Below are 22,861 nucleotides of genomic sequence, written 5' to 3'. Positions count from 1 at the left end.
TGATACTTTCTGTTACTTTTTTGGAGAGTATTAATAAAATCCATGCTTTCCCCCAACACTTTAATATTCTTCTTTAATATATCTTGAATTATTTCCTAGTTGTGTGATACTGGCTAAGTCACTTAACCCCCATTTCCTAGCCCTTACCACTTTTCTGCCTTGGAACTAATACTGTAATATAACAGTATCAATTCTAAGATGGAAGGTAAGGGTTTATGTATATATATATATATATGATATATATATATTTATACATATATATAAATTCAAATATGTGTATCTTGAATTTCAATCCCTAAAAATCCCCCTAAAATTGTGTTATTTCCAGCATGCATCTCCTCTGTGTATACTTGATTTGTTGCATGCTATTTCTACCTTTCCCCACCTTCACTGTCATTTCTGCTTCTTCTTCATGTATCATACTAGGGCTATGGATAGTCATTGATAAAAGAATTTGCTAGAGAAATCTTAGCATAAATTTTCCAGTTTTTTCCATTACCTTTCCCATTTTATCTATAAACACTGGCTTTCTATAAATCTATTCCCCCTCCCTCTTGCTTCTTGCTGTTTATTGTTTTATTGTTTATTTATATCTCATATCCTTTTGCTATCCTCTTCTTTAATATTTAATTAAGTTTTACATTTTAAACCAGCAACCACTGTTGGCATAGCTATCTAAGCAAGGATCATAGCATGATAGACTTAGAGATGGATTGGATCTTAGAAACACCATTGAAGCCAGATCTCTCATTTTACTAATGAAGAAACTGAGGCACAGAGTGGCTAAGTGACTTGCACAGGGTTGTACAACTAATATGGATTACAGGCAGAGTGATTCTACACTTTTCTGGTCTTTAGATTGTGACAATTTATGCTGATTAAACTTTCTTAGGAAATGATAGTCTGTGTTGATCTTTTATTTCTAATCTTTTAGCATTAGCAGCTCGATCAATTAAGTTAGGCTTATAGTTGCTTATACCCTATCCTTTGATTTTTATTTAATCATCTAATGTGATGTTGACCTTTGCTCCTACAAGTTGATGTTCTGACTGTACACCGAGCACATTAATAATTAATAATTAGAATAACATAATTTAATTGTTAATATTGATAAATAATAATCCAGACATTATTCCCACATTGGTAACCATTAATTTCCTTGAAGATTCTTGGTTCTGGAGACAGAGAGCCTAGAATTATATCCTGATTCTGATACTTCTTGTGAGACCCAAGTAAAGTCTTTTAACTTTTCTGGGACTAGGTTCCTTAAATGAGGGAAGGGAAATAGCCTCTGAGATCTGCTCTAATTCTAGATCTTTGAGCCTATGTTTTCCAGCATATCTTTCCTATCCTTCCTTTATTTCCACCTTTGCATTGAAATCAAAGAGTCATTTCACTGTGTGTATATAGGTTGGGTTGCATAATTTGATGGTATTATCAGGTTCTTAGAATTTCTCTACTTTTTCATACTCTCCAAAAGATACCATTACATAAGCTTGCAATTATTTTTATAGTTGTTTTCTTTTTGGAAATTGATTATCATGAAACCCTGCAAGACAAAAGGATCAAATTTCTTATGAAATCTTTATTTTTGTCTTTTGATTTGTGCTGAAACCAGCTCTTAAGAACCTGCTAATCTAACTTCTACTTAGCCAGTTCTTTTTGTCTTCAGCCTTCATTTTTTCTTAAGGTATCATCACCATTTGTTTTGTATTTCCTGAAACATTTCCCCTTCTTATTTCTCTCCCTCCTCTTCAAATAATAAAAAACTCTCCCTTGATGTTAAGAAAAACAGTTGTGGAAAACTGCCATTTTTTAAAAACATGAGGCATATACCTTGAATAATTATAAATGGAAGAATTAAAAAGCATTTTGTTTTATTTATCTTTAAAAACCCTTTTCCTTTTCTCTTAATATTGATATGAAGTGTCAGTTTGAAGGAAGAAGAGCAGTTAGGGCATGACAATTGGAGTCAGATGTCTTGCCCAGGTATACACAGCAAGTGTCTAAGGCCAGATTTGAACCTGGGACCTCCCATCTCCAGTCTTGGCTCTCTATCCACTGCCCCTTTAAAAACATTTATTAGACAATTACTATGTCCCAACCATTATGTATGCTGGAAATACAAATAGATGAAGTGAGAGGGTCTCTTCATGACCCTATTTGGAGTTTTCTTGGCAAAGATACTAGAATGGTTTTCCATTTCCTTCTTTAGCTCACTTTATAGATAAGGAAAATGAGGCAAACAATTTTAAGTGGCTTGTTCAGGATCACACAGCTAAATGTCTGAGACTGGATTTGACTTTAGGTCCTCCTGACTTCAGGGCCAGCATGCTATCTACTACCCCACCTAACAGCCCATTATTGTTTTATACAAACGTGCTTTTTCCTAACTGAAATTTGATTGAATATACAAATGATTTTAAGGAATACATAAAAATACAGTTCACTTTAGCATGCCCTGAACTTACTGAATACAGGAGTCATGTGGCACTGTTTCATAGCTACCATCTTACCACTGTCTGCTCCCAACTGGTCTGTCCAGCTTTCTAATAGTATCCCAAGTGGAACCATGGCAACCAGCTAACATCCAGTGTGTTGCCAAGCTCTGGTTGTAATAAAGTCAGTCTGATGAGTCAAGAGCTCTTACTGAAGCCTGAGGCTCTGCACCAGACTTCTCTGCAAACAGAAATAATCTCATTAGAGTTTACTATATCTACAGGTGATTGTTGTCTGTTCACAAACTAACTCCAGTCAAGCCCTTTGGATTTGAATCCTGGCCTCTGAGGCTTACTACCTGTGGAAAGAGTTATTTATTGTCTCTGAGCCTTAATTTCTTCATCTGAAAAAATGGGGATAAAGACATATATGGAGGAAAGCATTTTGTAAATTTCCAAGTGCTATGTTAAATGCGAATTGTTATTATTAGCCAGAAACTCACTTATACCAAAAACACTTAGGCATGACCCTCCATTGCAAAGCATATTTAGAGATACTGCATCTTCCTTTTGGGAGCTCCATAAATGATATTCAGACTAAGTCTAAGTTTTACAAGGGGTTACACAAATAAGTATGACTTGTGTAATAATAAAGAGAGCCTTTAACCAATGTTTGATCTAAGGGGGAGGGAGTAGAGAGAGAGAGAGAGAGAAAGAAAGAGAGAGAGAGAGAAAGAAAGAGAGAGAGTGTGTCTATGTGGTGAGTTTCTCTTCCAGTTCTCCCCTGGGGCCAAATATACACTGGGAGACTTTAAGGGGGTGTCACCCTTAAACTGGGTGACCTGGATGGTCGTGCCACACCACAGGAGTTGGGGGCGAGGCTTCCCTATAAGATAAGGTATGTGGTACCCCAATCTGATTCTGAATAAGGATGGGGTTCACACAAACTTCCCCCCATCAGTTAATTTCACAGCGGGTGGTCTGACTTCAAGATGGAGGCAGCCAGACCAAGCTGTGGTTCCCCTCTCCCTTGTTGTCTCTCAGGCACTCTGGAATGCTATCTGACTGATGAATGGCTTTTATTATTCACAATTCAAGGATTGGGGAAAGGGGTGAGGGGCAGAGGGATTTTGGGGCGCCCTGTTCTCTATTTCTATGGGGTCTGTCACTTGGGTGGGAACCTTTGGGGTTCTCACTCCTAAGCTTCTTCCTCCGCCCCTTCTCCTTCTGTTTCTATCCTTCTCTATAATTGTAAGTTTTGACTGAAAGGGGTCTCTCAAGCAAGGTTGGGTAATGGGAGAAGGAGACTAAGAGATTGCTCCCAAAATGGAGTCCAAAAATTTCGCTGACTTTATTATTGAAGTCTTAATGGGTGAGATGCGATGGAATGCCTTTGATCAGGGAAGATCCTCAGGAAGCCTTCAGGACTGGATCTGAGCTGGGATGTCCTCCTCTTCTCTCCTCCCAGTCCTCTGCCCAAAGACCTCTCCTTTTTTCCTCTTCCAAGTCCCCTTTCCCAGCATTCCCTCTGGTCTCAACTGTCAGCAACTGTCAGCACCTGCTTTTTCTGGCTCCTTTTGTCCCATCCCCTTTGTACAAATCCCATCCTTACATTTGGAAAAGGTATGTGGAAAGAGATCAGCAAATTCAGGTGATTGGAAAAGGGGTGGAGGGGGAACAATCACCATGGTTGGAGAGTTGCAGGTTAAGTTGGTCTAAGACCAGCCCAAATCTCTGTAGCTAGAGGTAGAGTTATTCCTGTGGTGAGAATATCATGTGAGGCACAGGGTAGAGATGGCTGGAGTTTCTGGTTCTTTGATTTATTTTCCTCTTCAAAAAAATTTTTTTGGGAAAATTTCTGAGTAGTATTGTAGGAATTGTTAATATTTTAGACATTCTTTTAATGACAAAATCATATTATTTTACCTTCTTACCTTCATAATTGTTTTGCCCTTCAGTGGTTTGAGATATATATCTGATTCATTTCAGGAGAATTTTCATAGGATCTTTATGACCAAGCCTCCCAATTTTTCCTAGATGAATGTATCTCTCTCTTTGGAATGTAAAATAATGGAAAATGGGATTCATCTGCAAAAAAAACTGATTTTAAGTAGACCTTGTAGGAATGATTAGATTTTGCTAAGCAAGCCTTAGCATAGGGGGCAGCTGAGTGGCTCAGTGGATGAAGAGCCAGGCCTAGTGAGGTCCTGGGTTCAAATTTGATCTCAGACACTTCCTTGCTGAGTGACCCTGGCCAAGTCATTTAACCCCCATTGCCTAGTCCTTACCATTCCTCTGTCTTAGAACCAATATATGGTTATTGATTCTAAGATAGAAGGTAAGGGTTTTTTAATAAAAAAAAAGCATATTGTTGCTTTTAACTGTAATGTAAAAATGCTGATTTTTTTTCTTTTTAGATCCATCTCATGTCACAACAACCTCCCTTTCTCTGGTAAATGAAGCACAGTATCTCCTGATAAATAGAGCTAGTATTCTGGAGCTTCATCAGCTGTTAAATGAAAGGTAAAAAATTCTCTCTCTCTCTCTCTCTCTCTTCCTCTTACCCTTAGAATCAATTCTTTGTGTTGGTTCAAAGACAGAAGAGTGGGAAGGGCTACGTAATGGAGGTTAAGTGACTTGCCTAGAATCATATAGCTAGGACATTTCTGGGGTCAAATTTGAACCCAGGATCTTCCATCTCCAGAACTGATTCTCTATCCACTGAGCCAACTAGTTTCCCCTTAGACAACTGTTTATTAGCAGCTTCTGCTGCTTTCTGGAGTGATCCTCTTGTTTCTTTCAAAATGTGGCTCACCCTTATTGGTACTCATTATATTCGACAAATATTTATTAAATGCCTATTATGTACACTGTGCTAGTGAATTAGCAGCTTGAAAGTTTATTGTTTTCCCAAACACATAGTAGTAGATCTTCTTGAAGTAGGTGACTTTTGTGGTAAATCAGTGTCTACATCAGAGAAATGAAAGATATCCCTCACATCTCATAAAACGTGCACCTCAGAAGCCAAATTTAGATGAAGTTTGGGAGATTAGTTGGTGCTCGATCACACATGGAGGTGGAGAACATCCATGTTGAAATATAGGCCCTTGGAGCTTTTTCAGGTATAACATGTTCCTTCAGATGTGTTGGGGTCTCTGGCTTCAGGCTTGCCCCAATTTCATGAATGTAAGTACTAACAGCTGAGACAAAGTTCCTGGAGACTTTGGGCTATTGCACAGGGATGGCACATGGGTGGCATTTCCTTGCTTGTGCTATGAGGTTCTTAGCAGGTTCCCTTCTTCCAAGATCTGTGCCCTGGAGATCACTTAGACTGGGCTCATGAGGTGAGAGACCAAACATAATTTCATGGCCATACTCGAAACTAGCTCTGTGAAGGAACATTCATATCTATGCATAGTCCTAGGATGGGGCATAGGTGTTTCAGATAAATCCGTAGCTTTTTCCAACAGTAGAGGCAAGGGCCAGATCAAGTGTAGGAATTAAAGGCCAATGAGGAATAAGAAACCAAATCTAGTTCAATCCAACAAGCATTTTTAAGTATGTACAAAATAGAAAACACTGTGTTAGATTCTTGAGGTAGGAGAGATTTAAAGGTTAGATAAGATACAGTTCCTTTTCCAGAAGAACTTAGAGTATTTTGAGAGGATTAGACACAAATAGAATACACAGTGTTAAATTGCAAGTTGATTCTCCAGGTGTAAAGCAAAATGTATGTAAGATCTGAGGTAATCATGAATGAAGAGGAGATCAGGAAAGCCTTTAGGGATTTGGAACCCAGAGGACTAGGGTTTCGATTTTGGTTCTAAATCTTAACTACCTGTTTCATCCTAGAATGAGTCATGTCCTTTCACTGAGTCTTGGTTTTCTCAACTGTAAAATGGACTGGCTGATTTCTAAGCTCACTTTCAGCTGCTGACCCATGATCCTATGTTTAGATGATTTTTGCATTAGACTTTAAAAGATAGACTGGAATGCAGCTATAAAGCATTACTCTAAATATATTGTAGCAGAGATAAACAAATATTTTGATAACTTGTCATTGACCTCTTTTGGGTTTATTCTTAACTGTGGAATCTTTGAATCAGAGAGTTATGGACATTTTAGTCACTTTCTTTTAGTCCATGTTTCTTTCTAGTTTGGCTTGTACTGATTCATAGCTCCGTCTATAATGCATTCATATATCCATCTTTCTACATCACCTCAGTATTCACTATTCCCATTTGTTGTCATTTTGCTAATTTGCTGGGTCCAAGACAAAATTTTTGGGTTTGCATTTCTTTTATGGTTAGGGATTTGAAGCATTTCTTGACAAGAATGTTAATAATTTACAGTTCTTATTTTGTTAAGTTTGTTCATATTGTAAAGGCATTTTAAACTTGTTGTGTGATAGAGCTGCTGAAGATATTATTTTTGTTGTTGTTCAGTGGCTTCAGTTGTGTCTGACTGTTTGTGGCCCTACTTGAGGTTTTCTTAGTAGAGATACTGGAATAATTTGCCTCCTTCAGTGGATTAAGGCAAACAGAGGTTAAGTGACTTGCTCAAACTCTAGTAAATGCCTGAGGCTGGATTTGAATTCATCTCTTCCTGACTCCAGGCTGAGTACTCTATCCACGGAGCCACCTAGGTGCCTTGAGTTGAAATGGCCAACTATAAGTTGGAAAGTGAAAAAAGTGAATTCAGAATAGGGATAATGTCTTTTTTAAAAACCCTGAATGGGAGAGGGGGAATGAAAGTCTTAATGAGGATGAAGGAGTGAGGGAGAGGGAGAGATGGAATAATAGTTTAATGTTAATTTTTAATCAGAGAAGTGGAAAATTTGTGAACAATGCAAAGATCCTCTATGTGACCTTCTCTGTCTAGTTAAATTGAATTGAAGGAGGTCATGAGAGGTTAAAGAACTGGGAGGATAGGTAAAGGGGATAGGATCATCAGTGTGAATGTTGAAATTCCCTAGAGTAAGAGCAGGATTGGGAAAGAGGAAGAATGTGAGAAAGGTGCTGAACTCCTTGAAAAAGCAGGGTGAATGACCTGAGGACCAGTGAATAGTAGCCATCATGATTTCGATTGGGTAGAAGATTGTGATTGAACTTCAGAGGAGGGGAGGCTGCTGAGTAATGGAGGCAAAGGGAGAGAGGAGAAGCTTCATTGGGGAGCAAAGAGTATTCTGACTCTCCTTCTAGGAGAGTTGGTGGAACAGGGTGTGAGAGAAGCTGCCAGAGAGGAAGGTTCAAGAGAAGAGCCATGGATGGAGTGTCATGGGGGAGATAAGATTCAGTAAGGACTAGGAAACACAAGAGAAGAAGAATCAGAATTAAGGAATTTTGGAGGGTATAATGGAATGAGGAGGAGGAGATAGAGTAGGACTTGAGTGGAGATGGAGGTGAATGGAAGGTAAGGCTTGCTCAACTAATTAACACAGTGATAGGGAGAGGTCCAGGAGGAGATCATTAACTATAGAAATAGCAGCAAGCGGCAGATGAATAGTGAAGTCTTCAGCCTCCAAGGGGTGCTGCAGAGGGTTCTGAGCTGACTTTAGAGATGATTTACCTCCACCCCTTCCCTCTCATACTTCTCCTTTGGGTTGGTGAAAGGCAGCTTAGGTTACAATAACATCCTGTAACTATAGTCCCTTGGAACTTTTTAAAGCTGCCCTACATTTTCACATCTTTTGATGAGGCCATCATCACTCTGTGAAACTTATAAGGTAACCAACCTACCTTGTAGAGTTGGTCTTCTGATCTCTGGCTTTAGAAGCTTGTTATAGCTGTGTCCTAATAGACCACTAGATGGTGATATTTCCCCACAGTATAGGGCCATCCAGTGAGGAAAAAGATGCCACTCTCCCTACTTGAGAGAGGAAAGAATTAAATGTTTCCAGAGATGAAGAAGCACTACTGATACCCACTCTTGACAACTATTGGGTGGTGGGACCAGGAAGGGCCAAGGTCTCCCGACATGCAGTTCACTGTTTTTCACTGTACGCTGCTGAGAATTCATCCTATCTTCATGAGACACAGTTGCAGACTCACAACTTCATTCTATAGTCTTCCAAGATTTTTGTCGTGCTGTTGATTTCTGATGTTTTTCTACAGGATAATATACAAAGTCACTGAGATCCAAATTGTGACTTCTGGTGACATTTTTGTGTCATTTGTGTCATTCTGGTGACATTTTGTGTGCTTTATAAGGTAAATGGTTCTAGCGTGATTTGGTTATACTTCGATAACTGGGGTTTGGTATTATTATTTAAAAGCTTTCTTCTATTTTCTGTTTCGAGATTAGTTCTTTTCAGTTTTCAGCTCATGTCAATTAATCAACAGCTATTTGTTAAGTGTAGATGATCTTTCTCCCAAGTTTACCAAGCCTTTCATGGCTTTAGGAACCAGTAATTTAAGAACTATCCAAACTTTTCAACTTCTTTGCTTTCTTCCAGGAATGCATACTGTGCAGATGGGTCAGCTTCTTTCACTTATAGATTAATGGCTCTTTCCCAAAATCTTGGCAATGAAGTCTTATAAACATTCCTTTCCTAACTACTATGCCCCCAAGTATAAGCAAGGTAGATACATGAATATTAGTAGTTATCTAGCCAGACAAATAGTGGTCTTACAGTACAATTAATGCATTACTCCCATTTTTTTGGGGGGAGTGTGTTGACAGTGATGAAAATGGAACAAAAGAGTTATTGCCAATGAAAGAGTTAATCGAACGTTTCCGTGCCAACATAGTTATCAATGGAACCCAAGCTTTTGAAGAAGAGAAATGGGAGGAGATTTCCATTGGCACCTTGAATTTTCTGGTAAGTAGAAAAAGTTCTATTAGTCTTACCCAGAGGTTTCCACATAAGTGAAGCCTTACTTAGTACTATGGAAAGAACACTGACCTCAGAGGACCTGTGTTCAAATTTTGCCTCTGATGTTTACTCCCTGTGTGACCTTGGGAAACCTACTTAACTTCCCTTAACCCTTACAAAGTTTCCTTAAGTGTAAGGATCCTATGCCACTTTTCTCTTATCAACATTTCCAGTCAAATTAAGGGGATGGTATCCAGTGAAATCGTTACCATGCTTCTTTTAACCCTACATAGTAGATCTCTAGTCTTGCTAGCTTAAATGCTGTTGACATATGATAGGAAGTTTAGTGTTTGGATGACTTGATTTCTTCAGGTATTTGAAGGGCTCTTTTATGGAAAAGAGATTAGACTTTTTCTGCTTGGCTCTTGAAGGCAAAAACCAGGAGCAATGAATAAATGAATGCTGTGGATGCAAATTTATGCTTAATGTCAGAAAACAAACAAGTAAACAAAAAACTTCCTAATGATGGGAAGTTAGAAGTCTTTAGGCAAAGATTTAGATGACTCATTGTTACCTGTCATGTAAGAGATTCCTTCCATTTAGGTATATTTTGGGCTTGATTGATTGAAGTGAGTTTTGATTGATTGGGCTTGATTGATTGAAGTGACTATTGACCAACTGTGAGGATTCAGAGATTCTGAGAAGTCTGGTTGGTTGAAATTCCTTCCCAGTTTATCAACATCTCTCTAAGATTGGTCAATTTTGAGGATTCAAGTTGGAATAGAGTAATTGGTCCTCACAAAATTTTAATTACCTGTCTCTGTCCTTAACATGTGTCAGTTACGTGGCTCAGTGTATAGTGTAATGGGTCTGGAACTGGCATTAGAAAGACTTGACGTCAAATCTGGCCTCAGACACTTTACTAGTTGTGTAGGTCACTTAATCTCGCTCTCAATTCACTGGAGAAGGAAATGGCAAAGCATTCCATTATCTTTGCCAAGAAAAACATTATGGACAGTACTGGGACTCTATGGTCCCTAGGGTTGTAAAGAGTTGGACATGACTGAACAAGTGAACAGCAAACTCCTAAATATAGAACATTATTTTTAAAAGAAATAATCTTGCAGAGAGAGGCAGCCTGGCATCGTGAATAGAGTGCCAACCTCTGCCACATACTGTGTGACCTTAAAAAAGTCACTTAACTATCTCTATGCCACAGGGAAATTTCCAAGACTATACTGTAGAGCAAATGCCAGTCTGCATTGGCAGAAGGAGTTTCCTCACCAAGGATTTCCTTAACCAGGCAATGCACAAGTCTGTTACATTCTACCTCTTACCTCAATAAAATGTTTGCGAAACTATTCACTAGAACAGTGATAAAAATAGAAGTACAGGTATCCCTTCCCCATCATGACTTTCCCCATCGCGGTTTCTTTTTCTTTTTTTCCTTTTCCTGTAGTTTTGATGTATTGTGGGTTGGCATAGGAAATTAAGTGGGGATTTGGAGGAAGTTTTGCAGAAGCCTCTGATGTCATGTGAAGGCCAGTGGATGACACAGAAAAAAGTTTAGAAACTATATAGCCTATGACTAAATACTTAATCTAAATATCACAATAAGTTTCTATAAACATCATAAAAGAAAAAGAAACAATTCATATTTCTCTGTTATCAAGGGAGGGACAAAATATTCATGCAGATTTTCTAGATCATAGGTGGACCATGTCCCTAATTCCCTGTGATGTGGAAGAGATACCTATATTCTAAAGTATGAGATAGTCTTCTGTCCTGGAAAATTCCCAGAATTGCAAGTCATCAAATCTTTGTCAATGACCTGAAACCAAAGACTAGTTAGTTACCAGTAAGTTCTCTTTCATTGCCAGCACAGCAATCAGCACTTGAGGGTTGGAGTCAGAATTTTGGATGGAGTTCTTACCAATTCCAACCATTCTTCACTTTACATTTTTATGTTGCTTTGGGCTTCAAGACAGTCATGGAGAAATAAGGGTTGTAGGAGAAGTAGGGGAAGTAAGGAGAATGGTTTGACAACTAAGGGAGAACAAAGAGCATCTTCCATCTTCCATTTCTTGATGGAAAAAGTTCTCCTGAAAGTGGTCAGTAATTGAAAGGATATATTAAAAGGATAGATAGTTAATGATTCCAATTTCGATTCTCTAGCTACCTAAATAATTAACATTAGATTAATAAATAAATAATAATTAAATTATAAAAATAAATAAAAAAGCATTTATTTAGTGCTTACTATGTGCTAGTTGCTAGTTAATTTTTTTCTAAACCCTTTCCTCTTGTCTTAGAATCAATACTATGTATTTATTGGTTCCAAGGTGGAGAATGGTAAGGGCTAGGCAATGGGAGTTAAGTTACTTGTCCAGGGTCATATAATTAGGAAGTGTCTGAGATCAGATTTGAACCCAGGACCTCCTGCCTCTAGGCCTAGCTCTCAATCTACTGAGCCACCCAGATATCTCCTTACTATTTAATTTTTAATCTCATAAGCCTTTTGCCTCTTCTTTATTCATTCTCCCCAACCCCCTAATTTCTCCCCAATTTCTGGCTCTCCTCCTTCCTTTTTGATCAAATCTTTACCATCTCTTCTGATGGTTTCCATTCTTCCTATGCCCCAAACTGGGATTTCATCCAAAATTCTGCCTTAGTCCTTTTTTTGTGTGTATTTGTCTACTTTCCTTCAGAAACCCATTCAGACTCACAATTTTAGCTGTTACCTCTTGAGAATGACTCCAAAATTTGCTGTGAGAACCTTATCTTGCCACTTGTACTAAGTCTCCATATTCCCAATTGTCTGGTTATAAGTTTTACATTGAGATTGTATCATTGTTAGGAATATGGGAGGCAATGAGTCATAGGCTCAGGCTAAGGAGCCAGGATCAGTGAATTTAAGCTAATATTAGGGTTAGTAGAGAGGGTGTAGGCCTGAGAATGGGCTTACTTCAGAGAAGGACCAGGAAACTGGTGACCAGCATCTTGGGTTAGGAGCCAAAGAGATTATCAGAAATGAGAAAATGTACAAGTATCAAAGGTCAGTGCCGAGCAGTAGGTAAGAATTAGGGCAGGATCAAAGGATCACACAGTTCTTAAAGGTCAAAACAGACAATCTAATCTGGAAGCCAAAGCAACAGCTTGGTTATGAGCACTCAGAACCTAAGCCAACATTCTGAGCAAGAAGAGTCAGAAGCTAAGCAAAGAATCTGGGCAATGAATTCAGAAGACCAGCAGCAAAGACCTTGATACTATGCCAACGCTTTGCTTCAGCTGGGGAATTTTTATCTACTTATGGTTTAGAACTTGTTTTCTCTTCAACTCCTCCACTGTTTTTTTTTTCCTGAGGTGAAACAATTCCTAATTTTCCCATCCCTCTCATCTGCAATGTTTTGCAAAAGAGCTTGCTATCTGATTTCCTGTTGTCCTTCGTGGTCACATTTCTCCACTTGACAAGGACATTAACTGTTTCCTTGAGATTTTAGCGGTGGGTGGGAGTGTGTGTGGTCTTTTAGCATCCTCCTTTTATTAATTGTCTCATATTGATTAAAGTTCTCTGAGAAATGGTAATAGTGTTTTTCCTAAGAAATGATTGAGCAGAGATTCAGGCCTTGTACCTCTAAGAGAGATGGTTAAGGTTCCCACTGCTGCTAGGGATCAAAGGCAAGAGAAGGTTAAGGTAGTACCTGGTGAATTATGGAACCCATGAAAAAGGGCTAGCTTGAAGTCTAGAAACAGAGGTCAAGATAAAAGTGAAGTAATCAAAGTTTTCAATTGCCAGAAATCAATCAACCATGTTGGAACCAGGAGGACAAAAACAGAAATGCCGAAAGGATATGCCAACCTTGATATTCAAGGGAAGAATGGCACTGGCATTCAGGATGATGAGAAGAACCAGATATAATGAGCAATCAAAAAGCAAAAGTGAATTTTCTCCTAGGGCCCTTTGGCCAATTTTATTTTCCTTCTGCATGTGGTTGGCAGAAGGCCTTGAGGTATGCATAAGAAAATAATGAATCATACTGTGATAGTAGGCACCCTCTGATTGTGGCTGTGGTTAAAGTGTAACGGCAGCACCTTAGCACCTTCTTTTTAGGATTTGGATTTAATTAGGATGAACATGATGGAAATCAAAGAATTTGGCCCAGCACATATGTCCAGGATGGAACTTGAGTTAATAATTAAAAATTAATGATCATTAATTGTTAATGATTAATAATCAATTAATATCCATTCCATCAAGAAGCATTTTAAAGTACTTACTATGTGTTAAGTATTGGAGATGTAAAGACAAAAATGAAACAGTACTAGGTTCAGTGGATAGAAAGCCAAGCCTAGATATGGGAGGTCCTAGACCTTAAACACTTTCTAGTTGCATAACCCAAGGCAAGTCACTTAACCTCCATTGCCAGTCCTCTCTGCTCTTCTGCCTTGGAACTAATACTTATTATTGATTCTAAGACAGAAGGTAAGAGTTAAAAAAAATTAAACTACCTATTCTCAAGGAACTTACTTTGTAAAAGGAGACAAGATATATAAATGTAAATAGATTTTAAAAATACAAGGTAATTTTGAGAGGAAGGCACTATTAACTAAAGATATAAAAAATAAAATAAAAAACCAAAGATATAAGGTTTAGTTATATGTAGAAGGTGGTATGTGAGAAATGAGGGATTCTAAGAGGTGGTGTTGAAGAGGAAGGAAATTTCAGGCATGGGAGATGAGAGATATGCCAGAAGCGAGGGACAGAAAGAAAGTGATACCATAGAATGAGGGAAAGAGAAAAATGTTATATAACTATGTGTGGGCCACATGCATATACACATATATACAGTAATTTATAATATATTATTATAATGTATAGGTAGCAAAGGTCAGTTGGGTACAAGCTGTCTAGGACTTGAGAAAGTGAAATAGAAGGGTTTACATTTGATCCTAGGGGCAATAGGGAGCCACTAGACTTTATTAAGGACTGTCACATAGTTATCCTTGGACTTTAGCAGTTTGTAAAGGATGACTTGGAATGGAGAGACGTTGGAGGCAGATAGACCAACTAAAAGACTAATCATCCAGTATTTATTGAACATATTCTCTGTGTAAATCACTGTCAAGTGTCACAGACAAACACTAAAAATGCTATTGATAATGATGATGATGATAATAATAATTCTTAGTCTACGAACTAGCAGAGGCATTTCATTATTCTTTTTGTGTCTGGGACCTACTATTTATGATTTCATTAGAAAGACCAGGAGATGGAGAGGGAGTGATGGGTCCTGGGGCAGAGTTGTTCTGCAGTGCTATTTGCTTCAGCTTATTTTTTGTTTTTGTTTTTGTGGGGTTGATGACATCTGGAAAATCCTTTATGCTTAGAATAACACAGTTGAGGCAAGGCAAATGTTCTCTTGATAAGTTGTTGCCTCAGGGTGATTTTACCCTAGAGACAACCTCAGTCAGGAAGGTCCATTCACAGCTTTCTCCAGATCAGGAGATGTCAGGCACTATAGCAGGGGTTGGCAACCTTTTTGGCCGTGAGAGCCATAAACGCCACATTTTTTAAAATGTAATTTCTTGAGAGCCGTACAGTGCTCACAGTGCTGCTCCTGTAACAGCGCCTGAAAAAAAATTGACTTTATGGCTCCTGCAGAAAGAGCCATATCTGGTCCTCAAAAGAGCCAGATATGGCTCGAGAGCCATATGTTGCCGACCCCTGCACTATAGCTTTGGTTCTGTTGTTTTCTTCACTTTTATGAGTGAAGACTTTTTCTAGCATTCCAGTTTGTTGTCCACTTGTAATAGCCCAACAGGATGAGCCTGTATAGTATTTTTCTTTTTCTTTTAAGCCCTCACCTTCTGTCTTAGAATCAATGCTGTGTGTTGGTTCCAAGGCAGAAGAGTGGTCCGGGCTAGGCAGTGGGGGTTAAATGATTTGCTCAGGGTCACACAGCTAGGGTCTTTCTATTTTCATTTAGAAACACCTCTCACCTGGGAGATTTGGGTGATGATCAGAATAGTTTTTATCCCAAGATGGCAGCATGTGACCAGGCTTAATTTATAGTATCAGATACCAGTGATTTATTTTACTCTATGAATGAGTGACTGAGGAGAAAGCAAGCTGGTGTTTAGCCTTTATATCTTTCATATGTACAATATGTGCATCACATCTCATCTCTGGAGTGATGTACTATTTTCTAAAGGCAGTTGCTTAAAGCTATACCTCACTTCCCTCCCAACTCTACTGCCATCCGTCATCATATTTACCACTCTCCAAAGATGAAATTCCATTCTAGGGCATGTTTAGGAATCTTCTTCATAAATATAACCAGGATGGGATGATCAGGACTTTGTCCAAGCACAGACAAATTTAAAGGGTGCCAAATTGATGCCATATGTGTGGGAGTGTGTAACTAAGGGTTCATAATGGGAGGGTTATTTGGAAGGGGTAAGATCACCAATACTTGGGGCTCTTCATGCAAACTCTATCTTACCCTTCCACTAGGATGTGTGGGAAAGTCGGAGGCAGGTATTTCCTCTTCCCTCAGGTCAAGGCTTCAATTCAACTTAATGTAATAAAAATTTATTAAGTACCCATTATGTTCTAAGCACTGAGGGGATAAGGGAAAAGTAAAATAATATGTGCCCTTAAGAAGTTTATATTTTTCAGGGATGAGGGAGGGAGAGAACATGGATCACAAAATGTCAGAAAATGATTATGAAAATTGTGCCTACGTGTAATTTGGGAATTTTTTTTAAAAAGAAGCTTATATTTTATAATTAGGGGGAAACAACATCTCTCTCTCTCTCTCTCCCTCTCTCTCTCTCTCTCTCTCTCCCTCCCTCCCTCCCTCTCTCTCTCTCCCTCCCCTCCTCTCTATCTACATCCAAGCCAAGGCTAGGATGGAGGGATGGGACTGGGGAGGGTGGGTAGTCTCCAATTCTTAAACCTTTGAACTAGGGACAAGATAGATTCCTGACTTCTTTTAAGACTCAGTTCAAGCACTGCTATATGCAAGAATCCTTTTCTGGTCTTTCAGTTTCTTAGTGTCTTATCCTCTAAAGCCATATCTCATTTCTTCTGTATCTTGAATATCCTAGTACATACATATACATATATGTATACACATACATAGATACCTACATATATATCTATATATTTCTTTTTTTTTAACTCTTACTTTCTGGCTTAGAATCAATACTGTGTATGGATAGGTAAGGGATAGGCAATGGAAGTTAAGTGACTTGCCCAGGGTCACACAGCTAGGAAGTGTCTGAGGCCAGGTTTGAACCTAGGACCTCCTGTATCTGGTCCTGGCTCACAATCCACTGAGCTACCTAGCTACCTCCTATCTATAATATTTCTATATATATGTTGAGTCTCCTGTTGTAATGCTTCTGCTGAGCAGGGGCCAAGTTTTTCTTTTCCTTTGTCTCTAATTTGGTGACTTCATTAGTTTCTATGAACTCAATGGTTATTTCTTTGCATAGGCCTCTAAGATCTAGCTATCCATCACTAATTTATTTCCCAGGTGCCAGCCCCTTATTTCCGATTATTTCTTGAATATATTATAGGCACTTCAAATTTGACATGTAAAAAGCCCATGTTGTGAATAAAACTCCTTGTTTCTATGAAGGATAGCACTATTCTACCAGTCACCAAGGTTTGTGACCTCAGCATCATCCTTGATTCTTCCCTTCTCACCCCATATCCCTAACCAGTGAGTTACCAAGTCTTGTTTATTCTACTGCCCCCACTCTCTTTTCACTATATAGATAACCCTTGTTCAGCTATTCATCACTTCTCATCTGGACTATTGTAATAGTTACTTAATTGAGACTCTTGACTTTGGCTCTTTCCTTTCAAATCCTGCCTCCATATAAGCTACCAAAAATGATCTTCCTAAAGGGCAAGTTGACCTGCCACAAGAAGCTTCAATAACTCCTTGTTGCTCTGAGGGCAAAATAGAAAATCCCCAGCTGGGCATCTCAGCCCTTGATTATCTGGCTCCAGCCTATCTTTCTAGACAAGTGATGGTCAAACTATGGCCTGTGGGCCAGATGCAGCCCCCTGAAATGTTCTATCCCCCAACACAACATTATTCCTAATCTGAAGAATACAATGAATAGGATACAATACAATGAAACTTCGAAAGAGTTGCTTTAGAAACAGAATGACAGATGAGCATTTCCTTTCCTTTGGCCCCCTCTTTGAAAAGTTTGCCCATCACTGTTCTAGACTATTGCATATTATTTCTTTCACAAACTCTTTAGTCCAGCCAATTTGACCTATATTCTATTTAATGGTCTTGACATTCCTTCTCCTATCTTTGTGACTTTGCACAAGCTACCCTCCATGATTGAAGGGGGATTGACTTCCTCATCTTTGCTTCTTAGAAGCAGCTTCTTGAAACTCTTCTTAACTTTTGTGTTACCTCCAACAGGAAGCCTTCCTGATTCCCTTAAAACAACACCATGTTCTTTCCCTGCTCAAATGATCACATATATATTTATCTATTGATATGTGGTATTGTCTTTAAAAATTTCATTTTTATTGTCATGCAAAACACTCTATATTGGTCACTGTTGTAAGTAAAAACTCATACATAACCCAAACTCCAAAATAAAACCATAAATACACTGATGTGAAAGATGATTCCAATAGTCCTTTCTCTGGAGGTGGATAGTATTCCCAGTCATAAGCCTTTTGGGATTGTCCAAGAGCAGCCAAGTTTTCTGAGAGCAGCCAAGTTTTCACAGATAATCATCATCCAATATTGCTGTTACTGTACTCCAGGTTCTGCTTATTTTGCTCTGCATCTATTCCTGCAGATCTTTCTAGCTATTTTTGAAATTATCCTGCTTATCATTTCTTTTAGCATAGTAATTTTTAGCATAGTAATATTCCATTACCAACATGTAACACGACTTCTTCAGCCATTCCCCAATTGATGAACATCCCCTCAAATTTCCAATTCTTTGCCACCACAAAAAGAGCAGCTATGAATACTTTCATAGAAGTAGGTCCTTTCTCCTTTTTTATTATCTCTTTGAGATACAGACCCAGTAGTAACATTACCGGATCAAAGGGTATGCACAGTTTTATAGCCCTTTGGGTATAGTTGACATAGGGTATTTTCCCCCTTTCCAACCCCTGCCCCTTGAGTAGAGGACTTCATTTTCACTTTGTTTCTATGCCCCACTGCCTACCAGAGGGCCATACATATAGCAAATGCTCATTAGGTTGGGTTGTAAGCTACCACATTATCTGCAGGACTCAGTTCCTTGTCTCCTGTCCAGGGATCTCCTCTGTTCCCTCCCCATCCCCTCCATTCCCTTAGCTGTAGACACTTTTCCTGACTGCTGCCTCAGGTACAACAATTTCTAGTTATGGCTCTGCTCATATTTCCTTATCTCCCCTATTGTTCCAAGAGAAGTACTTGCCGTTCAAAGTCCTCTCTCTTTTCTTCTTTGCAAGAAATGTTTAATACACACACAATTGTGAGGCCATAAACACCTTAATTGATAATAGGAGAAAAGAACAAGCAATTGTTAAATGCCTACTGTGTGCCAGAAACATAAGTAATAAATATATCATTTGCTATAAGCCATGGATGATTCATAGGTACATGGTGTATTGTGAGTATGGAGGGCCTGAGACTTGGTGTCCTTTTAGTGATGATACTTTCTGGCTATTTATTGTTATGGGAAGGTTTAAAGTTAGCAATGTATACAGGTTAGAGATGGCAAATACCTTAGAAATAATTTAATCAGTGTTGTACTATGGAAAGAGGATTGGATTTAGAGTCTGAAGACCCATGTCTGACAGAAGCTGTGGGACAATGGGCAAGCCATTTAGACTCGCTTGGTCCACAACAGCTACCTCTATGAAGAAAATTATCCATTGCAAGAGTCACAGACCTGTTTTATTGCAGTCCTGTACTACATGAAGGTCTTTCCTTCTACCTCTTGTCTTTGCTGCTTTTTCAGGTATTGGGACCATGTCACAGGTGCCAAATGATTTGCATTGACCAAAAAACTGGACAAAGAAACCAAGATGTTTTCCAAACACTTTCTGCTTCTCGAGAGAGGAAGGTAAGTGGAAATGCAATATATACTGTGTATTATATATATATATATATATACACACACACATATATATATACATACATACACACATATACACACATATATACATATATACACATATATACATATATACACATATACATTTGTACATATCCATATAAATATATATATATATACACATACATATATACATATCTATATCTTTACTTTTTGTCCTACTAACAACTCTAAGACAGAAGGACAAGGGCTAGATGATTGGACTTTCCCAGGGTCACATAGCTAGGAAGTGTTTGAAGCCATATTTGAACCCAGGACCTCCTGTCTCTAGCCTTGGCTCTCAATCTACTGAACCACCTAGCTGTCCACATATACATTTTCCAAGTGTTTTTCACACATAATTTTCCTCTACCACGTTCTTATTATTTGAACATCAGCCTGACTGCTAACAGAGACTATTCTCAGTGACTCCTGGACTGGCAGATATAAGTTAAAGAAGCAGCCATGCCAGTGTAGGAGTTTGCATAAAGCATTTTTAAAACTCACAGAGGAGAATGGAAGGAAATTCAGAAGGAGATATAGATGAGCAAGTTAGCTTTGGAACTCACATGTTAAATTAATTATGTACTTAAAAAACAAGAGGTACATAATTGAGATTTGTGTTTTCCTATAGTCTTCCTTTTTCTCATTTGTTTATGGAATTATTCATGTTTGTTGGTATTTATCAAGATCAAAATTAAAGATAATTAAATCTATGGAGCCTAGATTAAAGTAGCCCTCTATGCTTAGCAATGGGGAATTTCTGAAAAAGAAAAGTTAGGAGAGAGCTACATTTTCATTAACATTATTGCCAATTGCTATTTATTTATATTTTATTTAGCTACTTTAGTAATGTGAGGGTGAAAAGGAAGGAAGGTAGGAGGAAGGATGGATGCGAGAAAGGAGAGAGGAAGGTAGAGGAAGGGAAAGGAAGGTAGGGGCAGGGGGAAATTGACCAGAGCCCTTGGGGCTCAAATAAAAGATTAGAAAACAACTTAGGGTTTATAGAATAGCTAGGTTTCATCTAGATTAGGAAAGGGAAAGGTTAGGTAGGGACAGAGGGTCTCCTCCAGTAGGCATTTCTCGAGAGAGCTTCCGGTTTGAGACAGCCTCCAGGGTAGAGAGAGCCAAGAGAGATCACTCTGCAGGATCCAGGGTAGAGAGCCCCAAAAAGGCACCAAAACTCTCTCTTTTATACTTTCTCTGACACCTCTTACAAAGGAAGTGGGAGGTGTCAGAGGAAGTTGTAGCAGAGAGTCCTGGGAGACATAGTCTCCCAGGGCTCAGAATAATTTTTTAAATGACATGGTAAATGAGAGTGGGATTCTCACATCTTAATGAGGATGGAGGCAGAGGGGCAGCTGGGTGGATCAGTGGATTGAGCCTTACCACTCCTGGGCCAAGGACGGTCCCTAGGGGATGAAAAAGGAGGAGGGTTGGGCGTGGGGCTAGCAACCCCACCCTGTAAAAACTACATCTGCTAAAGAAACTGCAATTTTAAGTAGGGGCAGCTGGGCTAGCTCAGTGGATTGAGAGCCAGGCCTAGAGACAAAAGGTCCTAGGTTCAAATCCGGGCTCAGACACTTCCCAGCTGGGTGACCCTGAGTGACAGTGTGACCCATTGCCTACTGGTTGTGGCCCTATGCTCCTAGAATGGAGTCCCAGGATAAAAAAAAAAATGAGGATGGAGGGAGACTATGGCCTTAGTGCTCACCTTTTTCTCCATTTGTTTTTCCCTACTCTTATTTTATGGCAAAAATATCACGTGAGAAAAAGGGGAATTTTTGCTAGTAAGTATGGTGTAGATATAAGTACAGAGAGCAAAGAGCAAGGGAATAAACAATGTGGACTGAGGTTTGTCAGAGTCAAAGAATTTTAGGGATGGGAAACACCTTAGAAATAATTTAATCAGTGTTGTACTATGGAAAGAGGATTGGATTTAGAGTCTGAAGACCCAGGTCTGACAGAAGTTGTGGGACAATGGGCAAGCCATTTAGACTCTCTTGGATCTTTGGTTTCATATGTAAAATGGAGATAATATACCAACAACCCCCTTAGGGTTGTTGTGAGGAAAATGATTCATGCATTTTAGTGTTCTACAAATAGCAGTTATCATCTAGTCCAGCCTCTTCATTTTATAGGTGGAAAATCTCTGGCCTCTGTTAGTCAATGACTTGTGTAAAGTCATGCAGCTAGTTAGTTCTAAATGACTCTAGACATTATGGAAATGCTTAGTTCGAGGAATATGATTCATAAATGAGAAGGCCTGAAAAGCATAGTAGATGAAAGAAAATTATTTTGGAAACTAAACTGAGGACAGGAGAAATATAATTTTGTTTAAAGAGATCATTTCTATATCCTCAACAAGTCCTGAACCTAGAAGGTGGTTATCACTAACCAAGGGAAAAGACAGCAATCTATGATTTTTTTAAGATCCTTATTTTTTCTCTGAGAGTTGATAATAAGCATCAGTTCTAAGGCAGAAGAATGGTAAGGGCTAGGCTATTGGGGTTAAGTGACTTGCCCTGGGCCACTCAGTTAGGAAGTGTCTGAGGTCACATTTGAACTCAGGACCCTTCATCTCCAAACCTGGCTCTCTGGTTACTGAGCTACTTAGCTGCCCCTCTGATTTTTTTTATTGCATTTAAAGTGGCCTTATTTTGTTTGATCTTACAAGTTTTCAAAACTTCATCTTTGACTTCCTTTAAGAATAAAAAGAATCATGTATCTGAGCTGTGTCTAAATTTTGGTCATGCCTTTCTCTTGGAAGACAAGTTCTTTCTCCCCAAATGACTATCAGACAAACTTCTGACCATTTGTTACCTATTTGTAAAACTTTGAGTACATATGACCTGTGCTTTCACAAAATGATCCCATCGGTTTCAAAGAACTCTGATCAAATCCAGCAATTGAATATGATTCCAAAATCTTTAGCATGATATTCAAGGCTCACCATATTCTGTCTCTAATTGGCCTTTCTAACCATCTCATGCCAGTCTCTTCACTCACAATGACTCATTATTTCCTATGTTCTGAGCCTTCCTACTTGTGCATCTTTACTAGTGTCATTCCTTCCCTGTAATATCTCTCCTCCTGAAATCCTGTCCAGCCTTCTAGGACACTTCCTCCACAAAGCTATCCTTGAACTCTCATGTCACTTTCTATTTCTCGTCTAATTATCTCATGCTTATTTGTGAACATGCATTATTTTCCATACTAGGTTGTCACCTTCTCCTTTTCCTCCTCCTCCTCCTCTTCTTCCTCATCCTCCTCTTCCATCTCTTTGTCCTCCTCCTCCTTTGTCCTCCTTTTCCTCTTTCTCCTTCTCCTCCTCCTCCCCTCTTCTTCCTTCTCAACCTCCTCCTTCTCTTCTTCCTCATTTTCTTCTCCTTTCTTTATTCACCTCCTCCCCCTGCCCAGGTCACACATGGAAGAAATGTCTGAGGCCAGAAGTTGCAAGCATCTTGATTGCAGG

General features: G+C 38.9%; 1 protein-coding gene across 1 annotated transcript in view; it reads left to right on the top strand.

Moving 5' to 3' along the window:
- Window positions 1-22,861, top strand: part of MOCOS (molybdenum cofactor sulfurase) — a 92,564-nt gene that overhangs the window by 54,522 nt on the left and 15,181 nt on the right. Inside the window, exons 12-14 of the mRNA XM_044664991.1 lie at window positions 4,856-4,961; window positions 9,120-9,258; window positions 19,252-19,356. Coding sequence (XP_044520926.1) covers window positions 4,856-4,961; window positions 9,120-9,258; window positions 19,252-19,356 — 350 coding nt within the window. The remainder of the gene's footprint in view (window positions 1-4,855; window positions 4,962-9,119; window positions 9,259-19,251; window positions 19,357-22,861) is intronic.

This window comes from Gracilinanus agilis, chromosome 1 (assembly GCF_016433145.1).
Source record: "Gracilinanus agilis isolate LMUSP501 chromosome 1, AgileGrace, whole genome shotgun sequence".
Taxonomy (NCBI): Eukaryota; Metazoa; Chordata; class Mammalia; order Didelphimorphia; family Didelphidae; genus Gracilinanus; species Gracilinanus agilis.
Note: the sequence above shows the minus strand (reverse complement) of the source record. Positions and strands in the feature narration are given on the sequence as shown.